Source organism: Thermobia domestica, chromosome 3 (assembly GCF_964235325.1).
Source record: "Thermobia domestica chromosome 3, izTheDome1.hap1.1, whole genome shotgun sequence".
In the NCBI taxonomy this organism is placed as follows: Eukaryota; Metazoa; Arthropoda; class Insecta; order Zygentoma; family Lepismatidae; genus Thermobia; species Thermobia domestica.
The window spans coordinates 220,767,327-220,791,718 of NC_137456.1; the positions used below are offsets into that span (position 1 = coordinate 220,767,327).

General features: G+C 36.9%; 3 protein-coding genes across 3 annotated transcripts; all 3 read left to right on the forward strand.

The window, feature by feature from the left end:
* Positions 1 to 36: 36 nt before the first annotated feature.
* On the forward strand, positions 37 to 2,927 carry LOC145682126 (uncharacterized). The gene is made up of 2 exons (XM_081753720.1): positions 37 to 2,092; positions 2,149 to 2,927. The coding sequence occupies exons 1-2, from the start codon at positions 37 to 39 to the stop codon at positions 2,925 to 2,927; spliced, it is 2,835 nt and encodes a 944-aa protein (XP_081609846.1).
* Positions 2,928 to 3,122: 195 nt separating this feature from the next.
* Positions 3,123 to 3,629, forward strand: LOC145682127 (uncharacterized). Its single transcript, XM_081753721.1, has one exon. It carries the CDS (start codon positions 3,123 to 3,125, stop codon positions 3,627 to 3,629), a length of 507 nt encoding a protein of 168 aa, XP_081609847.1.
* A 252-nt stretch (positions 3,630 to 3,881) lies between these two features.
* LOC145682128 (uncharacterized) lies at positions 3,882 to 4,541 on the forward strand. Its single transcript, XM_081753722.1, has one exon. It carries the CDS (start codon positions 3,882 to 3,884, stop codon positions 4,539 to 4,541), a length of 660 nt encoding a protein of 219 aa, XP_081609848.1.
* Positions 4,542 to 24,392: the final 19,851 nt, after the last annotated feature.

Here is a 24,392-nt window from a genome sequence, read left to right on the forward strand (position 1 = left end):
GAACTCAGGGAGTTTGTAAACACCGCGGCAAGCAACATGAACGAATTACAAGCGCTCAAAACAGATGAGCAGCTATTAGATATCATTCTTATCCAACATTTTGTGTCACGATTAGACAATAGCAGTAGAAAAGCATGGGAGCTACGCAAAACTGAAACACCATTCCCCACGCTTGACGAATTCCTGTCATTTTTGGAGAAAAGATGCCAAGGGTTGGAAACAATGAATGCGAACACAAGTGAAATAAAGGGGGCAAGAATACATCAATTGCAAACAAAGGGTGTTAGGGGCAATCATACGAAGGCGTATGTGTCCACAGTTTCTCGTGCATGCCAGTTTTGCAAGGAAGCTCATCCTATATTTGCATGCCAATTATTTATTAAAGCGAGTGACAAACAAAAGAGTGAGTGCGTCCGCAAGAACAATCTCTGTATGAACTGTCTGCGGGAAAATCATCGAGCAAGCAAATGCAAATCAAGTTCGTGCAAAAAATGCGGCAAGAAGCATAATACATTCTTGCATTATAATAAACAATCAAGCGCGTCATCTTCTTCAGGGGGAAGAAAGGCAGAGAATAACAGAAGCAGCAACACGCCCAATGGAGACCAAGAGGAGCAAGATAATGTTCAGGGTTCATATTGCACGCTTAAAGGGTTGTCACAGGTGTTACTCTCCACGGCCATGGTGAAGGTTAAGGACAGCAGTGGACAGTGGATTACATGTCGGGGCCTCCTGGACAGCGCATCCCAGAGCCACTTCATTTCGGAGACATTGGTACAACGTCTGCGTCTCAAGAAGCATAGAAGACACATGCCCATTCAAGGCATAAACGATGCTGCGTCAGAAGCACGGTTTTGTGTTGACATCGCACTACAGTCAATGGTGACGTCATATCAGGCAAACATCAGTTGTTCAGTGTTGCCACGCATCACTGGAAATTTACCAGCGGAAAGAGTGGACTGCAAAAATTGGAAAATCCCGAAGAATATAGCACTGGCGGATCCCACTTTCAACGTTCCAGGGAAGATCGACTTGTTGTTGGGTGCGGAAGTATTCTTCAGGATACTCAAAGCGGAACGGAAGTTGCTGGGTGAAGAGCTTCCGGTACTACAAGACACACAGCTGGGTTGGGTCATCGCAGGAAGCATCCCATCAGAATGCCACAGGAACAGCCCAGTGACGTCATTCTTCACCAGAACCGAAGACAATCTTCACGATCAGCTACGTCGTTTTTGGGAGCTGGAAGAAGTGTTCACCAACCCCCGGACCGCCGAAGAGTCAGCATGTGAAACGCATTTCCAGAAAAATTTTGTGCGAGACGAGACAGGCAAATTTGTGGTTCGTTTGCCATTGCGTGAAGACCGATCTGTACTTGGTGACTCATTTCAACAAGCGGCAGTTAGACTACAACAACTGGAACGGAAACTACTGCGTCAACCCGAGCTACAAACATCATATGTGAATTTTCTTGAGGAATACGAAAAACTGGGACACATGAAAGAAATTCAAGAATCACAGTTAAGAGAAGAAAACAAAGGAGCAGCCTTTTACCTACCGCATCACGCTGTGTTCAAGCCCAGCAGTACCACAACGAAGGTCCGTGTGGTGTTCGATGCGTCAGCCAAATCTACAAGTGGCAAATCACTAATTGATATTCTCATGGTGGGGCCTACTTTGCAGCAAGATCTGTTCTTCATCGTATTGCGATTTCGTGCCCACCCTATAGTGTTTACGGCTGACGTAGGGAAAATGTATCGTGCCATTAGAGTACATCCCGATGACACATCATTGCAACGTATTCTATGGCGAAGATCACCTGAAGAATCAATTCAAATATTCGAGCTTCAGACCGTAACCTATGGCATGGCCTCATCATCATTTTTAGCTACAAGATGCTTGCAACAGCTGGCGGAAGAGAAATCACATTTATTCCCTCAGCCATCGAAAATATTAAAAGAAGATTTTTTCATGGACGATCTCGCAAGTGGTGCGAGTAGCACAGAGGAGGCCTTAAGGCTACAAGCAGAACTCATTTCTTTGCTTCAAGGGGAGGATTCAACTTACGCAAATGGTGTTCAAATAGTGCAGCTTTGTTGGAAGCCATTCCGCCAGAAAATCGAGAAATTGAATTTCCCATCCATTTTCAAGATGTGGAGGGCGTCAATACATTAGGTCTATCCTGGCATCCAGGCAAGGACAAATTTTTCACCAAACATCGGCCAGCAGACATCATTGAAATTTCAAGTAGCATCACCAAGCGACAGGTGGCGTCTGTGGTGGCGACTATCTTTGATCCACTAGGCTTGATAAGCCCAGTAGTAATCACATACAAGTGTTTTCTGCAAAAATTGTGGTTAGAACCAATCACGTGGGATGATGGACTACCACCAGAACTTCACGCAAGATGGCAACACTTGCAGCAGCAATTAGCATTCATTAAAGATATTCAAGTAGATCGTTTCGTTTTAGTGGAAGAAGAACCAGTAAGCATTGAACTATGTGGGTTTGCGGACAGCAGCGAATCAGCTTATGGAGCATGTATTTACGTACGATCAACGAATCAAAATGGTCAAACAAAAACACAATTGTTGTGTGCGAAGTCACGAGTAGCACCGCTAAAGAAAATCACATTAGCCCGTCTAGAATTGTGTGCAGCATTGGTACTCGCAACTTTGCTTCATAAAATTCTGCCTGTGCTACAGTTCAAGATAGACAACATTTATTTGTGGTCTGATTCCCAAATTGTGCTTGCTTGGTTATCGTCACCGCCCACAAGATGGAAACCATTTGTTGCGAACAGAGTTGCCCAAATACAGGACATGACTCAAATCAGCGACTGGCAACACTGCCGATCAGCAGACAACCCTGCGGATATGATCTCTCGTGGTGTCGAACCTGCTTCCATTCAGGACCGAAAGATCTGGTAGGAGGGGCCTCCATGGTTGTCACAGCCCAAAGACACATGGCCTTCTTCAAGAAAGAAATCCAGCATTCAAGACGTTCCCGAAGCAAGAGAAAAAACAGTGGTAGCTTTGACTACACAAGAGCCTCAGGATGACGTCATCAGCAAGTTTTCAGGACTAACGAAGCTAGTACGAGTGATAGCTTACTGTCACCGTTTCATGCACAATGCAAGAAGGGGAAGCGAGCGAAAGACAGGCAGTCTATCAACGAGTGAACTAAACAATTCGCTACAGCTGTGTATCAGATTAGTGCAACAAAGGGAGTATAAGCAAGAAATCAAGGACATTAGTGCAGCTCGTCAAATCTCAGCACGTAGCCCTCTCAAAAATTTGTGCCCTCTACTGGATGAGAACCAAGTGCTACGAGTGGGTGGAAGGTTAGAAAACAGTAACCTTCGCTATGAAGGAAAGCATCCAGCCATTATTCCTTCAAATTCGCATCTGGCAACACTGATTTTGGAAAATGAGCATAAAAGACATCTTCACGCTGGGTTACAATTATTAGTATTCTCTGTGCGTCAACGATACTGGATCCCGAAGTGTCGTCAATTAGCAAAGAAAATTATTCATCATTGTGTGACATGTGTTCGTCTCAAGGCATCACCTCTACCTCAACAAATGGGGCAATTGCCGTCTCATAGAGTACGGCCAGCACCAGCGTTTTAAATTGTGCGGTCGATTATGCAGGGCCAATAAACATCAAATCCACCTTCAGAAGCAAATCACTCAAAAAATGTTATATAGCGGTATTTGTTTGTATGTCTACAACAGCCATACATTTGGAAGCGGTCAGTGACCTCACAACCGAATCTTTCCTTGCAGCCATGAAAAGATTCATAGCAAGAAGAGGCAAATGCAGTAATATTTACAGCGATAATGGCAAAACATTTGTAGGTGCAAATAATGCGCTTATACAAGATGTTACGAAAAGATACATTTCGTAAAGGGGTGGAGGAGTTCACATCTTCGGAAGGCATACAATGGCATTTCATTCCGGCGCAATCTCCGCACTTCGGGGGATTGTGGGAGGCAGGAGTGAAATCAATGAAGCATCATCTCGTCAGAACTACAAAGGGCGCGACATTGACCTTTGAAGAACTTTGTACGCTCTTAGCGCAAATTGAGGCGTGTCTAAACTCACGTCCTATAACAAAATTGAACGACGACCCTAGCGATACAAACATTTTAACCCCTAGTCATTTCCTAATAGGACAACCTCTTACCTCTATCCCTGAGCCAGACATAACTGACCTCCCTAACAACAGACTAGACCGTTGGCAGCTCACACAAAAATACTTTCAAGTGATCTGGAAGCGGTGGTCGAAGGAATACCTGAACGGACTCCAGCAGAGAAACAAGTGGTATTTCCAAAAGAACAATATAACCCTAGGTACTATCGTGTTGTTGAAGGAAGCAAACATTCCTCCTTTGTTATGGCGCTTAGGTGTAATTGAAGAAGTGCATCTGGGTAAAGACCCGCTAGCGAGAGTTGTTAGTGTACGAACTGCAAGTGGCATTTACAAGCGTGCAGTGAATAAACTGGTTCCATTACCCTCCCCAGTTTCTTCACATCAGTGACAATTATGTGTGAAAGTGTCTCATTGTTTGTTGGTCGCTATTCGACCAATAGGAGGGAGTATGTTAGTATTTTCTTATTTCCCTTCCAAAATAGTGTGTTTTCTTGACCCAAAGATAGCATTGGAATGCATTTTTTGTAAACAGTCCCTGTTTCCAACTTTCACCCCAAAGACTACCGTTAAGGAAGGGAGAAGGGGGAAGTGTGTGTCCTCGCATACGAAGAGGGTTCGTCTCGAGGAACAGAAGTGAGCAGAAATGAACAGTGCGCGAGTGTTTTGGTGTGGTGCATAAAATTAACATTCAATACTTACATAAACAATCAATTTTCTCATTATGCACAGAGATCAAGTGCAGTAGTGCAAGACAATGTGTTTTTATCAAGTCTATTTTGGTTTTCGATCATAAAGAGAACAACAAACCATCGATCAAATGAAACAATAGATTCTATTTATATATTCGTTTAACTTTATTAATCTACAATCATATATTTCTTTAATTAACCTATATCTGTTATTCCACTTACTATATATATGTGATAAATTAAATTATTATTGAATGCAAATGCAATCATTATTCAACTTGCGTATCCGTGGATGAACCTCCTATGGAAATACAGTTCTGTTATAATTTAACAGTGGTCCTCCAACTATTGCTATTCAACCAGACATACCAAACACAACAAACATACACAGTAAATTTCTCCTAAAGAAGGTAATAATTGACCAGGAAAAAATGACTTTTCACGAAAGATGGTAATAATTTCCGGATCAAATTGTACCTTATAGCTAAACTCTAAAGAATTACAGTATACATTTCACCAAAGAAGGTAAATAATTGGCCCGAAAAAAATGACTTCTCACGAAAGTGGGTAATAATATCCGGGCAAATTTTAGACTATAGCTAAACTCGCTTGAGCAACACAATAAATTTCTCCTAAAGAGGGTAAATATTGACCAGGAAAATATGACTTCTGACGAAAGTGGGTAATAATATCCGGGCAAATTTTAGACTAAAATAAAATCGCTTGAACTTCACAGTAAATTTATCCTAAAGGGAATAATAATTGCTTAGAAAAAAATGACTTCACAGGAAAAAGGGTAATAATATCCCCGGCAAATAGTACCCCCTTGCTAAACTCTATAAAATTACACTATACATTTCTCCTAAGAAGAGTAATAATTGACAAAGAAAAAATGACTTCTCACGAAAGAGGGTAATAATATCCGGGGCAAATTGTACCCTACAGCTAAACTCGCTTTAGCAACACAATAAATTTCTCCTAAAGAGGGTAATAATTGACAAGGAAAAAATGACTTTCCAGGAAAGAGGGTAATAATATCCCGGCCAAATTTTACCGTATAGCTAAACTAGCTTGAACTACACAGTAAATTTCTCCCAAATAGGCTAATAAGTGACCATGCAAAAATGAATTCTCACGCAAGATCGTAATAACTTCCCGGGAAAATTATACCCTCTTGCTGAAGTTTATAGAATTACACTATACATTTCTCCTAAGAAGGTTAATAATTGACCAGGGAAAAATGACTTGTCACGAAAAAGCGTAATAATTCCCCTGGAAAATTGTACCCTATAGCGAAACTCGATTGAACTACACACTAAATTTTTCCTAAAGAGGGTAAAAATTGACCACGGAAAAATGACTTCACAGTAAAAGGGTAATAATGCCCCGGGCAAATAGTGCCCTCTTGCTAAACTATATAGAATTACGCAATAACTTTCTCCTCATGAGGGTAATAATTGACCAGGAAAAAATGACTTGTCACGAAAGAGGGTAATAATATCCCGGGCAAACTGTGCAATATAGCTAATCTCGCTTGAGGAACACAGTAAATTTCTCCTAAAGAGGGTAATAATTGACCAGGAAAAAATGACTTCTCAGGAAAGAGGGTTATAATATCCCGGCCAAATTGTACCCTATAGCTAAACTCGCTTGAACTTCACAGTAAATCTCTCCTAAAAAGGGTAATAATTGACCAAGAAAAAATGACTTTTCACGAAAGATGGTAATAATTTAAGGATCAAATTGTACCCTATAGCTAACATCTAAAGAATTACACTATACATTTCTCATAAGATGGGTAATAATTGACCAGGAAAAAATGATTCTCACAAAAGTGGGTAATAATATCCCGGGCAAATTGTACACTATAGCTAAACCTGCTTGAACCATACAGTAAATTTCTATTAAAGAAATTGGTAATTGACAAGGAAAAAATGACTTCTCAGGAATGAGGGTAATAAATTCCCGGGCAAATTGTACACTCTTGCTAAACGGTATAGAATTACACTATGATTTCTGTTAAGAAGGGTAATAATTGACCAGGGAAAAATGACTTCTCACGAAAAAGGGTAATAATATCCCGGGCAAAATTGTACCCTATAGCTAAATTCGCTTGAACTACACAGTTAATTTCTTCTAAAAAGGATCATAATTGACCAGAAAAAAAATGATTTCTCACGAAAGAGGGTAACAATTTCCCGGGCAAATTGTACCCTATAGCTAAACTCGCTTTAGCAACACAGTAAATTTCTCTTAAAGAGGATAGAAATTGACCAGGAAAAAATAACTTCTCATCTAAGAGGATAATAATATGCCGGAAAATTGTACACTATAACTAAACTCCCTTGAACTTCACAGTAAATTTCTCCTAAAGAGGATAATAATTGACCAGGAAAAAATGACTTCTCGCGAAAGAGGGTAATAATTTCCCGGACAAATCTTACCATATATCTAAAGTCGCTTGAACTTCACAGTAAATTTCTCCTAAAGAGGATAATAAATTACCAGGAAAAAATGAAATCTCACGAGAAAGAGTAATAATTTCACCGGCAAATTGTACCCTATACCTAAACTCGCTTGAACTACACAATAAATTTCTCCCAAAGAGGGTAATAATTGACCAGGAAAAAATGACTTCTCACGAAAGAGGGTAATAATTTCTCGGGCAAATTGTACCCTCTTGCTAAATTCTATAGAATTACACTATACATTACTCCTAAGAAGGGTAATAATTGACCAGGGAAAAATGACTTCTCACGAAAGAGGGTAATAATTCCCTTGTCAAATTGTACCCTAGAGCTAAACTCGCTTGAACCTCACACTAAATTTCTCCTAAGAAGTGTAATAATTGACCAGGAAAAAATGACATCTCACGAAAGAGGGTTATAATTTCCCGGGCAAATTGTACCCTATTGCTAAACTCGCTTGATCAATACAGTAAATTTCTTCTAAATAGGGTAAAAATTGACCAGGAAAAAATGTCTTCACAGTAAAAGGTTAATAATACCCCGGGCAAATAGTACCCTCTTCCTAAACTTTATAGAATTACACTATAACTTTATGCTCATGACGGTAATAATTGACCAGAAAAAAATGACTTCTCACGAAAGAGAGTTATAATTTCCCGGGAAATTGTACTCTATAGCTAAACTCGCTTGAACTGCACAGTAAAATTTTCCTAAAGAAAGTAACCAGGAAAAAATGAATTCTCACGAAAGAGGGTAATAATTTCCCCGGCAAATAGTACCTGTAGCTAAGCTCGGTAGAACTACACAGCAAATTTCTCCTAAAGAAGGTAATAATTGAGCAGGAAAAAATGACTTTTCACGAAAGATGGTAATAATTTCCGGATCAAATTGTACCTTATAGCTAAACTCTATAGAATTACAGAATACATTTCTCCAAAGAAGGTAAATAATTGGCCAGAAAATAATTACTTCTCACGAAAGTGGGTTATAATATCCGGGCAAATTTTAGACTATAGCTAAACTCGCTTGAGCAACACAATATTTTCTCCTAAAGAGGGTAAAAATTGACCAGGAAAATATGACTTCTGACGAAAGTGGGTAATAATATCCGGGCAAATTTTAGACTTAAATAACTCGCTTGAACTTCACAGTAAATTTGTCCTAATGGGAATAATAATTGCTTAGAAGAAAATGACTTCACAGGAAAAAGGGTAATAATATCCTCGGCAAATAGTACCCTTTTACTAAATTCTATAAAATTACACTATACATTTCTTCTAAGAAGGGTAATAATTGACAAAGAAAAAATGACTTCTCACGAAAGAGGGTAATAATATCCGGGGCAAATTGTACCCTACAGCTAAACTCGCTTTAGCAACACAATAAATTTCTCCTAAAGAGGGTAATAATTGACCAGAAAAAAAATGACTTCTCAGAAAAGAGGGTTATAATATACCGGCCAATTTGTACCCTATAGCTAAACTTGCTTGAACTTCACACTAAATCTCCCCTAAAAAGGATAATAATTGACCAGGTAAAAAGTGACATCTCACGAAAGAGGGTAATAATTTGCCGGGCAAATCGTACTATATAGTTAAACTCGCTTTAACTACACAGTAAAGTTCTCCCAAATAGGCTAAAAATTGACCATGCGAAAATGAATTCTCACGAAAGATCGTAATATCTTCCCGGGAAAATTATACCCTCTTGCTGAACTTTATAGAATTACACTATACATTTCTCCTAAGAAGGGTAATAATTCACCAGGGAAAAATGACTTGTCACGAAAAAACGTAATAATTCCCCTGGCAAATTGTACCCTATAGCGAAACTCGATTGAACTACACACTAAATTTTTCAAAAGAGGGTAAAAATTGACCACGAAAAAATGATTTCACAGTAAAAGGGTAATAATGCCCCGGGCAAATAGTGCCCTCTTGCTAAACTATATAGAATTACGCAATAACTTTCTCCTCATGAGGATAATAATTGACCAGGAAAAAGTGACTTGTCACGAAAGAGGGTAACAATATCCCGGGCAAACTGTACAATATAGCTGAACTCGCTTGAGCAACACAGTAAATTTCTCCTAAAGAGGGTAATAATTGACCAGGAAAAAATGACTTCTCAGGAAAGAGGGTTATACTATCCAGGCCAAATTGCACCCTATAGGTAAACTCGCTTGAACTTCACAGTAAATTTCTCCTAAAGAGGGTAATAATTGACCAGGAAAAAATGACTTTTCACGAAAGATGGTAATAATTTCCGGATCAAATTGTACCCTATAGCTAAAATCGCTTGAACTAGACAGTAAATTTCTCCCAAAGAGGGTAATAATTGACCAGGAAAAAATTACTTCTCACGATAGAGGGTAATAATTTCTCGGGCATATTGTACCCTCTTGCTAAACTCTATAGAATTACACTATACATTACTCCTAAGAAGAGTAATAATTTACCAGGAAAAATCACTTCTCACGAAAGAGGGTTATATTTTCCCGGGCAAATTGTAACCTATAGCTAAACTCGCTTGAGCAACACAGTAAATTTCCCCTAAAGATGGTATTAATCGACCAGGAAAAATTGACTTCTCAGGAACGAGGGTAACAAAATCCCGGCTAAATTGTACCTTATACCTAAACTCGCTTGAACTACACAGTAAATTTCTCCTAAAGAGGGTAATAATTGACTAGGAAAAAATGACTTCTCACGAAAGAGGGTTATAATTTCCCGGGCAAATTGTACCCTATAGCTAAACTATAGAATTACACTATACATTTCTCCTAATAAGGGGAAAAATTGACCAGGAAAAAATGATTCTCACAAAAGTGGGGAATAAAATCTCGGGCAAATTGTACACTATAGCTAAACTCGCTTGAACTACACAGTAATTTTCTTCTAAAGAGGGTAATAATTGACCAGGAAAAAATGAATTTTCACGAAAGAGCGTAATAGTTACCCTGACAAATTGCACCCTATATCGAAACTCGATTGAACTACACAGAAAATTTTTCCTAAAGAGGGTAATAATTGATCAGGAAAAAAAGACATCACAGGAAACAGTATAATAATATTCGGGGCAAATAGTACCCTCTTGCTAAACTCTATAGAATTACACTATAACTTTCTCCTCATGAGGTTAATAATTGACCGGGAAAAATGACATCTCACGAAAGAGGGTAATAATTTCCCGAGCAAATTGTACCCTATAGCTCAACTCAATTGATATACACAGTGAATTTCTTCTAAAGAGGGTAATAATTGACCAGAAAAAATGACATCTCACGAAAGAGGGTTATAATTTCCCGGGCAAATTGTACCCTATAGCTAAACTCGCTTGATCAACACAGTAAAGATCTCCTAAAAAGGGTAAAAATTGACTAGAAAAAAATGATTTCACAGTAAAAGGGTAATAATACCCCGGGCAAATAGTACCCTCTTGTTAAACTCTATAGAATTACTCAATAGCTTTCTGCTCATAACGGTAATAATTGACCAGGAAAAAAATACTCCTCACGAAAGAGGTTATAATTTCTGGGGCAAATTGTACCCTATAACTAAAGTCGCTTGAACTTCACAGTAGATTTCTCCTAAGAATGGTATTAATTATCCAGGAAAAATGACATCTCACGAAAGGGGGTTATAATTTCCCGGGCAAATTATACCCTATAGCTAAACACGCTTGAGCAACACAGTAAATTTCTCCTAAAGAGGGTAATAATTGACCAGAAATAACTTGACTCCTCAGGAAAGAAGGTAATAATATTTCGGACTTATTGTACCCTGTAGCAAAACTCGCTTAAACTACACAGTAAATTTCTCGTAAAGATTGTAATAATTGACAAGGAAAAAAATGACACTTCACGAAAGAGGGTTATAATTTCCCGGGCAAATAGTACTCTTTTGCTAAACTTTATAGAATTACACTATACATTTCTCCTAAAGGGTGTAATAATTGACCAGGAAAAAATGACTTGTCATGAAAGAAGGTAATAATATCCCGGGCAAATTGTATCCTTTAGCTAATCTCGCTTGAGCAACACAGTAAATTTCTCCTAAAGAGGGTAATAATTGACCAGGAAAATTAAACTTCTCAGGAAAGATTGTAATAATATCCCGGCCAAATTGTACTCTATAGCTAAGGTCGCTTGAACTACACAGTAAATTTCTCCTAAAGAGGTAATAATTGACCAGGAAAAAATTACTTCTCACGAAAGAGGGTTATAATTTCCTGGGCCAATTGTACCCTATAGCTAAACTCTATAGAATTACACTATACATTACTCCTAAGAAGGGTAATAATTTGCCAGGGAAAAAAGACTTCTCACGAAAGAGGATTATAATTTCCCGGGCAAATTGCACCCTATAGGTAAACTCGCTTGAACTTCACAGTAAATTTCTCCTAAAGAGGGTAATAATTGACCAGGAAAAAATGACTTTTCACGATAGAGGGTAATAATTTCTCGGGCATATTGTACCCTCTTGCTAAACTCTATAGAATTACACTATACATTACTCCTAAGAAGGGTAATAATTTACCAGGAAAAATCACTTCTCACGAAAGAGGGTTATATTTTCCCGGGCAAATTGTAACCTATAGCTAAACTCGCTTGTGCAACACAGTAAATTTCCCCTAAAGATGGTATTAATCGACCAGGAAAAATTGACTTCTCAGGAACGAGGGTAACAAAATCCCGGCTAAATTGTACCTTATACCTAAACTCGCTTGAACTACACAGTAAATTTCTCCTAGAGAGGGTAATAATTGACTAGGAAAAAATGACTTCTCACGAAAGAGGTTTATAATTTCCCGGGCAAATTGTACCCTATAGCTAAACTATAGAATTACACTATACATTTCTCCTAATAAGGGGAAAAATTGACCAGGAAAAAATGATTCTCACAAAAGTGGGGAATAAAATCTCGGGCAAATTGTACACTATAGCTAAACTCGCTTGAACTACACAGTAATTTTCTTCTAAAGAGGGTAATAATTGACCAGGAAAAAATGAATTTTCACGAAAGAGCGTAATAGTTACCCTGACAAATTGCACCCTATATCGAAACTCGATTGAACTACACAGAAAATTTTTCCTAAAGAGGGTAATAATTGATCAGGAAAAAAAGACATCACAGGAAACAGTGTAATAATATTCGGGGCAAATAGTACCCTCTTGCTAAACTCTATAGAATTACACTATAACTTTCTCCTCATGAGGTTAATAATTGACCGGGAAAAATGACATCTCACGAAAGAGGGTAATAATTTCCCGAGCAAATTGTACCCTATAGCTCAACTCAATTGATATACACAGTGAATTTCTTCTAAAGAGGGTAATAATTGACCAGAAAAAATGACATCTCACGAAAGAGGGTTATAATTTCCCGGGCAAATTGTACCCTATAGCTAAACTCGCTTGATCAACACAGTAAAGATCTCCTAAAAAGGGTAAAAATTGACTAGGAAAAAATGATTTCACAGTAAAAGGGTAATAATACCCCGGGCAAATAGTACCCTCTTGTTAAACTCTATAGAATTACTCAATAGCTTTCTGCTCATAACGGTAATAATTGACCAGGAAAAAAATACTCCTCACGAAAGAGGTTATAATTTCTGGGGCAAATTGTACCCTATAACTAAAGTCGCTTGAACTTCACAGTAGATTTCTCCTAAGAATGGTATTAATTATCCAGGAAAAATGACATCTCACGAAAGGGGGTTATAATTTCCCGGGCAAATTATACCCTATAGCTAAACACGCTTGAGCAACACAGTAAATTTCTCCTAAAGAGGGTAATAATTGACCAGAAATAACTTGACTCCTCAGGAAAGAAGGTAATAATATTTCGGACTTATTGTACCCTGTAGCAAAACTCGCTTAAACTACACAGTAAATTTCTCGTAAAGATTGTAATAATTGACAAGAAAAAAATGACACCTCACGAAAGAGGGTTATAATTTCCCGGGCAAATAGTACTCTTTTGCTAAACTTTATAGAATTACACTATACATTTCTCCTAAAGGGTGTAATAATTGACCAGGAAAAATGACTTGTCATGAAAGAAGGTAATAATATCCCGGGCAAATTGTATCCTTTAGCTAATCTCGCTTGAGCAACACAGTAAATTTCTCCTAAAGAGGGTAATAATTGACCAGGAAAATTAAACTTCTCAGGAAAGATTGTAATAATATCCCGGCCAAATTGTACTCTATAGCTAAGGTCGCTTGAACTACACAGTAAATTTCTCCTAAAGAGGGTAATAATTGACCAGGAAAAAATAAACTTCTCACGAAAGAGGGTTATAATTTCCTGGGCCAATTGTACCCTATAGCTAAACTCTATAGAATTACACTATACATTACTCCTAAGAAGGGTAATAATTTGCCAGGGAAAAAAGACTTCTCACGAAAGAGGATTATAATTTCCCGGGCAAATTGCACCCTATAGCTAAACTTGCTTGATCAACACAGTAAATTTCTTCTAAAGAGGGTAAAAATTGACCAGGAAAAAATAACTTCACAGTAAAAGGGTAATAATACCCCGGGCAAATAGTACCCTCCTGCTAAACGCTATAGAATTACACTATATCTTTATGCTCATGACGGTAATAATTCACAAGAAAAAAATGACTTCTCACGAAAGAGGGTTATAATTTCCCAGGCAAATTGTACCCTATAGCTAAACTCGCTTGAAATTCACACTTAATTTCTTCTAAGAAGGATAATAATTGACAAGGAAAAAATTACATTTCACGAAAGAAGGTTATATTTTACCGGGCAAATTGTACCCTATAGCTATATTCGGTTGAGCAACACAGTAAATTTCTCCTAAAGATAGTAATAATCGACCAGGAAAAATTGACTTCCCAGGAAAGAGGGTAACAAAATCCCGGCCAAATTGTAGCCTATACCTAAACTCGCCTGAACTACACAGTAAAGTTCTCCTAAAGAGGGTAATAATTGATCAGGAAAAAAAGACATCACAGGAAAAAGTGTAATAATATCCGGGGCAAATAGTACCCTCTTGCTAAACTCTATAGAATTACACTATACATTTCTCCTAAGAATGGTAATATTTGACCAAGATAAAATGACTTCTCACGAAAGAGAGTAATAATTTCCCGGGCAAATTTTAGCCTATAGCTAAACTCGCTTGAACTACACAGTAAATTTCTTCTAAAGAGGGTAATAATTGACCAGGAAAAAATGACTTGCCACGAAAGACCGTAATAGTTACCCTGACAAATTGCACCCTATATCTAAACTCGATTGAACTACACAAAAAATTTTTCCTAAATAGGGTAATAATTGATCAGGAAAAAAAGACATCACAGGAAAAAGTGTAATAATATTCGGGGCAAATAGTATCCTCTTGCTAAACTCTATAGAATAACACTATAACTTTCTCCTCATGAGGTTAATAATTGACCGGGAAAAATGACATCTCACGAAAGACGGTAATAATTTCCCGAGCAAATTGTACCCTTTAGCTCAACTCAATTGATATACACAGTGAATTTCTCCTAAAGATTGTAATAATGGACCAGAAAAAATGACATCTCACGAAAGAGGGTTATAATTTCCCGGGCAAATTGCACCCTATAGCTGAACTCGCTTGATCAACACAGTAAATTTCTCCTAAAAAGGGTAAAAATTGACCAGGAAAAAATGATTTCACAGTAAAAGGGTAATAATACCCCGGGCAAATAGTACCCTCTTGTTAAACTCTATACAATTATTCAATAACTTTCTGCTCATAACAGTAATAATTTACCAGGAAAAAAACACTCCTCACGAAAGAGGGTTATAATTTCTGGGGCAAATTGTACCCTATAGCTAAAGTCGCTTGAACTTCACAGTAGATTTCTCCTAATAATGGTAATAATTATCCAGGAAAAATTACATCTCACGAAAGAGGGTTATAATTTCCCGGGCAATCGTACCCTATAGCTAAACACGCTTGAGCAACACAGTAAATTTCTCCTAAAGAAAGTAATAATTGACCAGAAAAAAATGACTTGTCATGAAAGAAGGTAATAATATCCCGGGCTAATTGTATCCTTTAGCTAACCTCGCTTGAGCAACACAGTAAATTTCTCCTAAAGAGGGTAATAATTGACCAGGAGAATTTAACTTCTCAGGAAAGAGGGTAATAATATCCCGCCCAAAATGTACTCTATAGCTAAGGTCGCTTGAACTACACAGTAAATTTCTCCTAAAGAGGTAATAATTAACCAGGAGAAAGTACTCTTCTCACGAAAGAGGGTTATAATTTCCCGGGCCAATTGTACCCTATAGCTAAACTCTTTAGAACTATTCTATACATTTCTCCCAATAAGGGTAAAAATTGACCAGAAAAAATGACTTCTCATTAAAGAGGGTAATAATATGCCGGACAAATTCTTCCCTATAACTAAACTCGCTTGAACTTCACAGTAAATTTCTACTAAAGAGGATAATAATTGACCGGGAAAAAATGACTTCTCACGAAAGAGGGTAATTATTTCCCGGGCAAATCGTACCCTATATCTAAACTCGCTTGAACTTCACAGTAAATTTCTCCTAAAGAGGGTAATAAATGACCAGGAAAAAATGGCTTCTCACGAAAGAGGGTAATAATTTCCCTGGCAAATTGTACCCTACAGCTAAACTCGATTGAACTTCACAGTAAATTTTTCCTAAGAAGGGTATATTTGACCAGGAAAATTGACATCTCACGAGAGCCGGTTATAATTTCACGGGCAAATTGTACCCTACAGCTAAACTCGCTTGAGCAACACAGTAAATTTCTCCCAAAGAGGTTAAAAATTGACCAGGAAAAAGCGACTTCACAGTAAAAGGGTAATAATACCCCGGGCAATTGTACCCTCTTCCTAAACTCTATAGAATTACACTATACATTTCTCCCAAGAAGGGTAATAATTGACCAGGGAAAAATGACTTCTGACTAAAGAGGGTAATAATTACCCTGTAAAATTGTACCCTAGAACAAAACTCGCTTGAACTTCACAGTAAATTTCTCCTAAAGAGGGTAAAAATTGACCAGGAAAAAATGACTTCACAGTAAAAGGGTAATAATACCTTGGGAAAATAGTACCCTCTTGCTTAACACTATAGAATTACACGATAATTTTCTGCTCATGACGGTAATAATTGACCAGGAAAAAATGTCTTTTTACGAAAGAGGGTTATAATTTTCCGGGCAAATTGTACCCTATAGCTAAACTCTATAGAATTACACTATACATTTCTGCCAAGAAGGGTAATAATTGACCAGGGAAAAATGACTTCTGACTAAAGAGGGTAATAATTCCCCTGTTAAATTGTACCCTAGAACAAAACTCGCTTGAACTTCACTGTAAATTTCTCCTAAAGAGGGTAAAAATTGACCAGGATAAAATGACTTCACAGTAAAAGGGTAATAATATCTTGGGAAAATAGTACCCTCTTGCTTAACACTATAGAATTACACTATAACGTTCTGCTCATGACGGTAATAATTGACCAAAAAAATAACTTCTCAGGAAAGAGGGTAATAATTTCCCGAGCAAAAAGTACCTATAGCTAAACTCGCTTGAAATGCACAGTGAATTTTTCCTAAAGAGGGTAAAAATTGACCAGAAAAATATAAATTTTCACATAAGAGGGTAATAATTTCAAGGGCAAATTGTAGCCTATAGCTAAACTCGCTTGAATTACACAGTAAATTTCTCCTAAGGAGGGTAATAATTGCCCTGGAAAAAATGGCTTCACAGTAAAAGGGTAATAGTACCCCGTGCAAAAAGTACCCTCTTGCTAAACTCTATAGAATTACACTATAACTTTCTGCTCATGACGGTAATAATTGACCAAAAAAATAACTTCTCACGAAAGAGTGTTATACGTTCCCTGGCAAATTGTACCCTATAAGTAAACTCGCTTGAAATTTACAGTAAATTTCTCACAAATAGTTCAATAATTTCCCAAGAAAAAATGACTTCTGACGAAGGAGGGTAATAATTTTCCGGGCAAATTGAACCATCTTGCTAAACTCTATAGAATTACACTATACATTTCTCCTAAGAAAGGTAATAATTGACAAAGGAAAAATGACTTCTCACGAAAGAGGGTAATAATTCCCCTGTCAAATTGTACCCTAGACCTAAACTCGCTTGAACTTCACATAAATTTCTCCTAAAGAGTGTAATAATTGACCAGAAAAATATGAATTTTCACGAAAGAGGGTAATAATTTCAATGGCAAATTGTAGACTATAGCTAAACTCGCTTGAATTACACAGTAAATTTCTCCTAAAGAAGGTAATAATTGACCAGGAAAAAATGATTTCACATGAAAAAGGGTAATAATATCCCGGGCAAATAGTACCTTCTTGCTAAACTCTATAGAAGTACACTATACATTTCTCCTAAGAAGGGTAATACCGGACCAGGAAAAAATGGCTTCTCACGAAAGAGGGTAAAAATATCCCGGGCAAATTGTACCCTATATATAAACTCGCTGGAACAACAGAGTAAATTTCTAATAAACAGGGTAATAATTGAACAGGAGAAAATGACTTCTCAGGAAAGAGGGTTATAATATACCGGACAAATTGTACCCTATAGCTCAACTTGCTTTAACTTCATAGTATATTTCTACTGAAGAGGATAATAATTGACCAGAAAAAAATGACTTCACAGTAAAAGGGTAATAATACCCCGGGCAAATAGTACTCTCTTGCTAAACTCTGTAGAATTACACTATAACTTTCTGGTCATGACGGTAATAATTGGCAAAAAATGACTTCTCACGAAAGAAGGTTATAATTTCCCGCGCAAAATGTACGCTATAGGTAAACTCGCTTGAACTTTACAGTAAATTTCTTCCAAATATGGTAATAATTGTCCAGGAAAAATTGACTTCTCACGAAAGAGGGTAATAATTTCCCGGGCAAATTGAACCATCTTGCTAAACTCTATAGAATGACACTATACATTTCTCCTAAGAAGGGTAATAATTGACAAAGGAAAAATGACTTCTCACGAAAGAGGGTAACAATTCCCTTGTCAAATTGTACCCTAGAGCTAAATACATATAAATTTTTCTTAAAAAAAGCGTAAAAATTGACCGGGAAAAAGTGACTTCACAGTAAAAGGGTAATAATAGCCCGGGCAAATTGTACCCTCTTGCTAAGCTCTATAGAATTGCACTATAACTTTCTCCTCATGAGGGTAATAATTGACCAGGAAAAAATGACATCTCACGAAAGAATGTAATAATTTCCCTAGCAAATTGTACCCTATAGCTTAACTCGCTTGAAATACACAGTGAATTTCTCCTAAAGAGGATAAAAATTAACCAGGAAAAAATGACTTCACAGTAAAAGGGAAATAATACCCCGGCAAAAAGTACCGTCTTGCTAAATTCTTGCTAAATTAAATTACACTATAATTTTCTGCTCCTGGCGGTAAAAATTGACCAGGAAAAAATGATTTCTCACAAAAAAGTGTTATATATTCCCGGGCAAATTGTACCCTACAGCTAAACTCGCTTGATCAACACAGTGAATTTCTCCTAAAGAGGATAAAAATTAACCAGGAAAAAATGACTTCACAGTAAAAGGGTAATAATACCCCGGCAAAAAGTACCGTCTTGCTAAATTCTTGCTAAATTAAATTACACTATAATTTTCTGCTCATGACGGTAATAATTGAACAGGAAAAATTGACTTCCCACGAAAGACGGTTATAATTTCCCGGGCAAATTGTACCGTACAGCTAAACTCGCGTGAGCAACACAGTAAATTTCTCCTAAAGAGGGTTATAATTGACCAGGAAAAATTGGCTTCTCAGGAAAGAGGGTAATAATGTCCCGCCCAAATTGTACCCTATAGCTAAACTCGCTTGAGCAACACAGTAAATTCCACTTAAAAAGGGTAATAATTGACCAGGAAAAAATGATTTCTCAGGAAAGAGGGTAATAATATGCCGGGCAATTTGTACCCTATAGCTAAACTCGTTTGAACTTCAAAGTAAATTTCTCCTAAAGAGGATAAAAATAGATAGGAAAAAAAATGACTCCTCACAAAAGAGGGTAATAATTTCAAGGGCAAATCATACCTTATATCTGAACTCGCTTGAACTTTACTGTAAATTTCTCGTAAAGAGGGTAATAAATGCCAAGGAAAAAATGAATTCCCACAACAAAGAGTAATAAATTCCCCGGCAAATTGTACCCTAAAGCTAAACTCGCTAGAACAACACAGTGAATTTCTCCTAAAGAGGGTAAAAATTAACAAGGAAAAAATGACTTCACAGTAAAAGGGTAATAATACCCCCGGCAAATAGTACCGTCTTGCTAAACTCTTGCTAAACTAAATTACACTATAACTTTCTGCTCTTGACGGTAATAATTGACCAGGAAAAAATGACTTCTCACGAAAGAGGGTTAGAAATTCCCTGGCAAATTTTACCCTATAGCTAAACTCGTTTGAACTTCACAGCAATTTCTCCTAAGAAAGGTAATAATTGACCAGGAAAAAATTACATCTCACAAAAGAAAAGTTATAATTTACCGGGCAAATTGTACCATCTTGCTGAACTCTATATACTTACACTATACATTTCTCCTAAGAAAGGTAATAATTGACAAAGGAAAATGATTTCTCACGAAAGAGGGTAACAATTCCCTTGTCAAATTGTACCCTAGAGCTAAATACACATAAATTTTTCTTAAAAAGAGCGTAAAAATTGACCGGGAAAAAGTGACTTCACAGTAAAAGGGTAATAATACCCCGGGCAAATTGTACCCTCTTGCTAAGCTCTATAGAATTGCACTATAACTTTCTCCTCATTAGGGTAATAATTGACCAGGAAAAAATGACATCTCACGAAAGAATGTAATAATTTCCCTAGCAAATTGTACCCTATAGCTTAACTCGCTTGAAATACACAGTGAATTTCTCCTAAAGAGTGTAATAATTGACCAGAAAAATATGAATTTTCATGAAAGAGAGTAATAATTTCAAGGGCAAATTGTAGCCTATAGCTAAGCTAGCTTGAATTACAAAGAAATTTCTCCTAAGGATTGTAATAATTGACCAGGAAAAAATGACTTCACATGATAAAGGGTAATAATATCCCGGGCAAATAGTACCTTCTTGCCAAACTCTATAGAAATACACCTTACATTTCTCCTAAGAAGGGTAATAACGGACCAGGAAAAATGACTTCTCACGAAGGAGAGTAAAAATATCCCGGGCAAATTGTACCCTATATCTATACTCGCTTGAACAACACAGTAAATTTCTAATAAACAGGGTAATAATTGACCAGGAAAAATGACTTCTCAGGAAAGAGGGTTATAATATGCCGGACAAATTGTACCCTATAGCTAAACTCGCTTGAACTTCATAGTAAACTTCTACTGAAGAGGATAATAATTGACCAGGAAAAAATGACATCTCACGAAAGAGGGTAATAATTTCCCTAGCAAATTGCACCCTATACCTTAACTCGCTTGAAGTACATAGTGAATTTCTCCTAAAGAGTGTAATAATTGACCAGAAAAATATGAATTTTCACGAAAGAGGGTAATAATTCCAAGGGCAAATTGTAGCCTATAGCTAAACTCGCTTGAATTACACAGTAAATTTCTCCTAAGGATTGTAATAATTGACCAGGAAAAAATGTCTTCACATGAAAAAGGGTAATAATATCCCGGACAAATAGTACCTTCTTGCTAAACTCTTTAGGAGTACACTATACATTTCTCCTAAGAAGGGTAATAAAGGACCAGGAAAAAATGACTTCTCACGAAAGAGGGTAAAAATATCCCCGCAAATTGTACCCTATAGCTAAACTCGCTTGAACTACACAGTAAATTTCTAATAAACAGGGTAATAATTGACCAGGAAAAAAAGACTTCACAGTAAAAGGGTAATAATACCCCGGGCAATTAGTACCCTCTTACTAAAGTCTTTAAAATTACACTATACATTTCTCCTAAGAAGAGTAATAATTGACCAGGGAAAAATCACTTCTCACGAAAGAGAGTAATAATTTCTCGGACAAATATTACCTTCTCTCTAAACTCTATAGAATTACACTATGCATTACTTTTAAGAAGGGTAATAATTGACTAGGGAAAAATTAATTTTCACGAAACAGGGTAATAATTTCCCTGGCAAATTGTACTCTATAGCTAAACTCGCTTGATCAACACAGTAAATTTCTTTTAAAGAGGGTAAAAATTAATCAGGAAAAAAAGCACTTCATAGTAAAATTGTAATAATACCCCGGGCAAAAAGTACCGTCTTGCTAAACTCTTGCTACTCTAAATTACACTATAACTTTCTGTTTCTCACGAAAGAGGGTTGTAATTTCCCGGGCAAATTGTACCTTATAGCTAAACTAGCTTGAACTTCACAGTAAATTTCTTCTAAGAAGGGTAATAATTGACAAGGAAAAAATGACACATCACGAAAGAGGGTTATAATTTCCTGGGCAAGTGTTACCCTATTGCTAAACTCGCTTGACAACACAGTAAATTTCTCCTAAAGAGGTTAATAATTGACCAGGAAAAAATGACTTCTCAGGAAAGATGATAACAATTTCCCGGGCAAATTGTACCCTCTTGCTAAACTCTATAGAATTACACTATGCATTACTTCTAAGAAGGGTAATAATTGACTAGGGAAAAATGACTTCTCACGGAAGAGGGTAATAATTCCCCCTGGCAAATTATTCCCTAGAGCTAAATTCGTTTGAACTTAACATTAAATTTCTTCTAATAAGCGTAATACTTGACCAAGAAAAAATAACATATCACGAAAGAGAGTTATAACTTTTCGGGCAAATTGTACCCTATAGCTAAACTCGCTTGATCAACACAGTAAATTTCTGCTAAAGAGGGTACCAATTTACCAGAAAAAATGACTTCACAGTAAAAGGGTAATAATGCCCCGGGCAAATAGTACCGTCTTGCTAAACTCTTGCTAAACTAAATTACACTATAACTTTCTTCTCATGATGGTAATAATTGACCAGGAAAAAATGATTTCTCACGAAAGAGGGTTAGAATTTCCCTGGCAAATTGTACCCTAGAGCTAAACTCGCTTGAACTCCACAGTAAATTTGTCCTAAGAAGGGTAGTAATTGACCAGGAAAAAATGACATCTCACGAAAGAGTGTTATAAATTCCCGGGCAAATTGTACCCTACCTTTAAACTCGCTTGATCAACGCAGTAAATTTCTCCTAGAGAGGGTAAAAATAGACCAGGAAAAAATGACTTCACAGTAGAAGGGTAATAATACCCCGGGCAAATAGTACCCTCTTGCTAAACTCTATAGAATTACACTATACATTTCTCCTAAGAAGAGTAATAATTGACCAGGAAAAAATGACTTCTCAGGAAAGAGGGCAATAATGTCCCGGCCAACTTCTACCCTATTGTTAAACTCGCTTGAGCAACACAGTCAATTTCTCTTAAAGAGGGTAATAATTGACCAGGAAAAAATGACTTCTCAGGAAAGAGGGTAATAATTTCCCGGGCAAATTGTATCCTATAGCTAAACTCGCTTGAACTACACAGTAAATTTCTCCTACAGAGGGTAATAATTGACCAGGAAAAAATGACTTCTCACGAAAGAGGGTAATAATATCCCGGGCAAATTGTACACTATAGCTAAACTTGCGTGAGCAACACAGTAAATTTCTCCCAAATAGGGTAATAATTGTCCAGGATAAAATGACTTCTCACGAAAGAGGGTAATAATTTTCCGGGCAAATTGTACCATCTTGCTAAACATTATAGAATTACACTCAACATTTCTCCTAAGAAGGGTAATAACTGACAAAGGAAAAATGACTTCTCACGAAAGAGAGTAATATTTCCCCTTTCAAATTGTACCCTAGAGCTAATCTCGCTCGAAATTCACAGGAACTTTCTCCTAAGAAGGATACTAATTGACCAGGAAAAAATAACATCTCACGAAAGAGGGTTATAAATTTTCGGGTAAATTGTACCGTATAGCTAAACTCCCTTGAACTTCACTGTAAATTTCTCCTAAGAAGCGCAATAATTGACCAGCAAAAAATTATTTCTCAGGAGAAAGAGTAATAATTTCCCCGGCAAATTGTACCCTATAACTAAACTCGCTTGATCAACACAGTGAATTTCTCCTAAAGAGGATAAAAATTAACCAGGAAAAAATGACTTCACAGTAAAAGGGTAATAACACCCCGGAAAAAGTACCGTCTTGCTAAATTCTTGCTAAACTAAATTACACTATAATTTTCTGCTCATGGCGGTAAAAATTGACCAGGAAAAAATGACTTCTCACGAAAGAGTGTTATAAATTCCCGGGCAAATTGTACCCTACAGCTAAACTCGCTTGATCAACACAGGAAATTTCTCCTAGAGAGGGTAAAAATTGACCAGGAAAAAATAACTTCACAGTAAAAGGGTAATAATACCCCGGGCAATTAGTATCTCTTGCTAAACTCTATAAAATTACACTATACATTTCTCCTAAGAAGAGTAATAATTGACCAGGAAAAAATGACTTCTCACGAAAGAGGTTTATAATTTTCCGGGCAAATTGTACCCTATAGCTAAACTCGCTTGATCAACACAGTAAATTTCTCTTAAAGAGTGTAAAAATTAACCAGGAAAAAATGACCACAGGAAAGGGGTAATAATAACCCGGGAAAAAGTACAGTCTTGCTAAACTCTTGCTAAACTAAATTACACTATAACTTTCTGCTCATGACGGTAATAATTGAACAGGAAAAATTACTTCCCAAGAAAGACGGTTATAATTTCCCGGGCAAATTGTACCGTACAGCTAAACTTTCTTGAGCAACACAGTAAATTCTACTTAAAAAGGGTAATAATTGACCAGGAAAAAATGATTTCTCAGGAAAGAGGGTAATAATATGCCGGGCAATTTGTACCCTATAGCTAAACTCGCTTGATCTTCAAAGTAAATTTCTCCTAAAGAGGATAAAAATAGATAGGAAAAAAATGACTCCTCACGAAAGAGGGTAATAATTTCAAGGGCAAATCATACCTTACATATGAACTCGCTTGAACTTTACAGT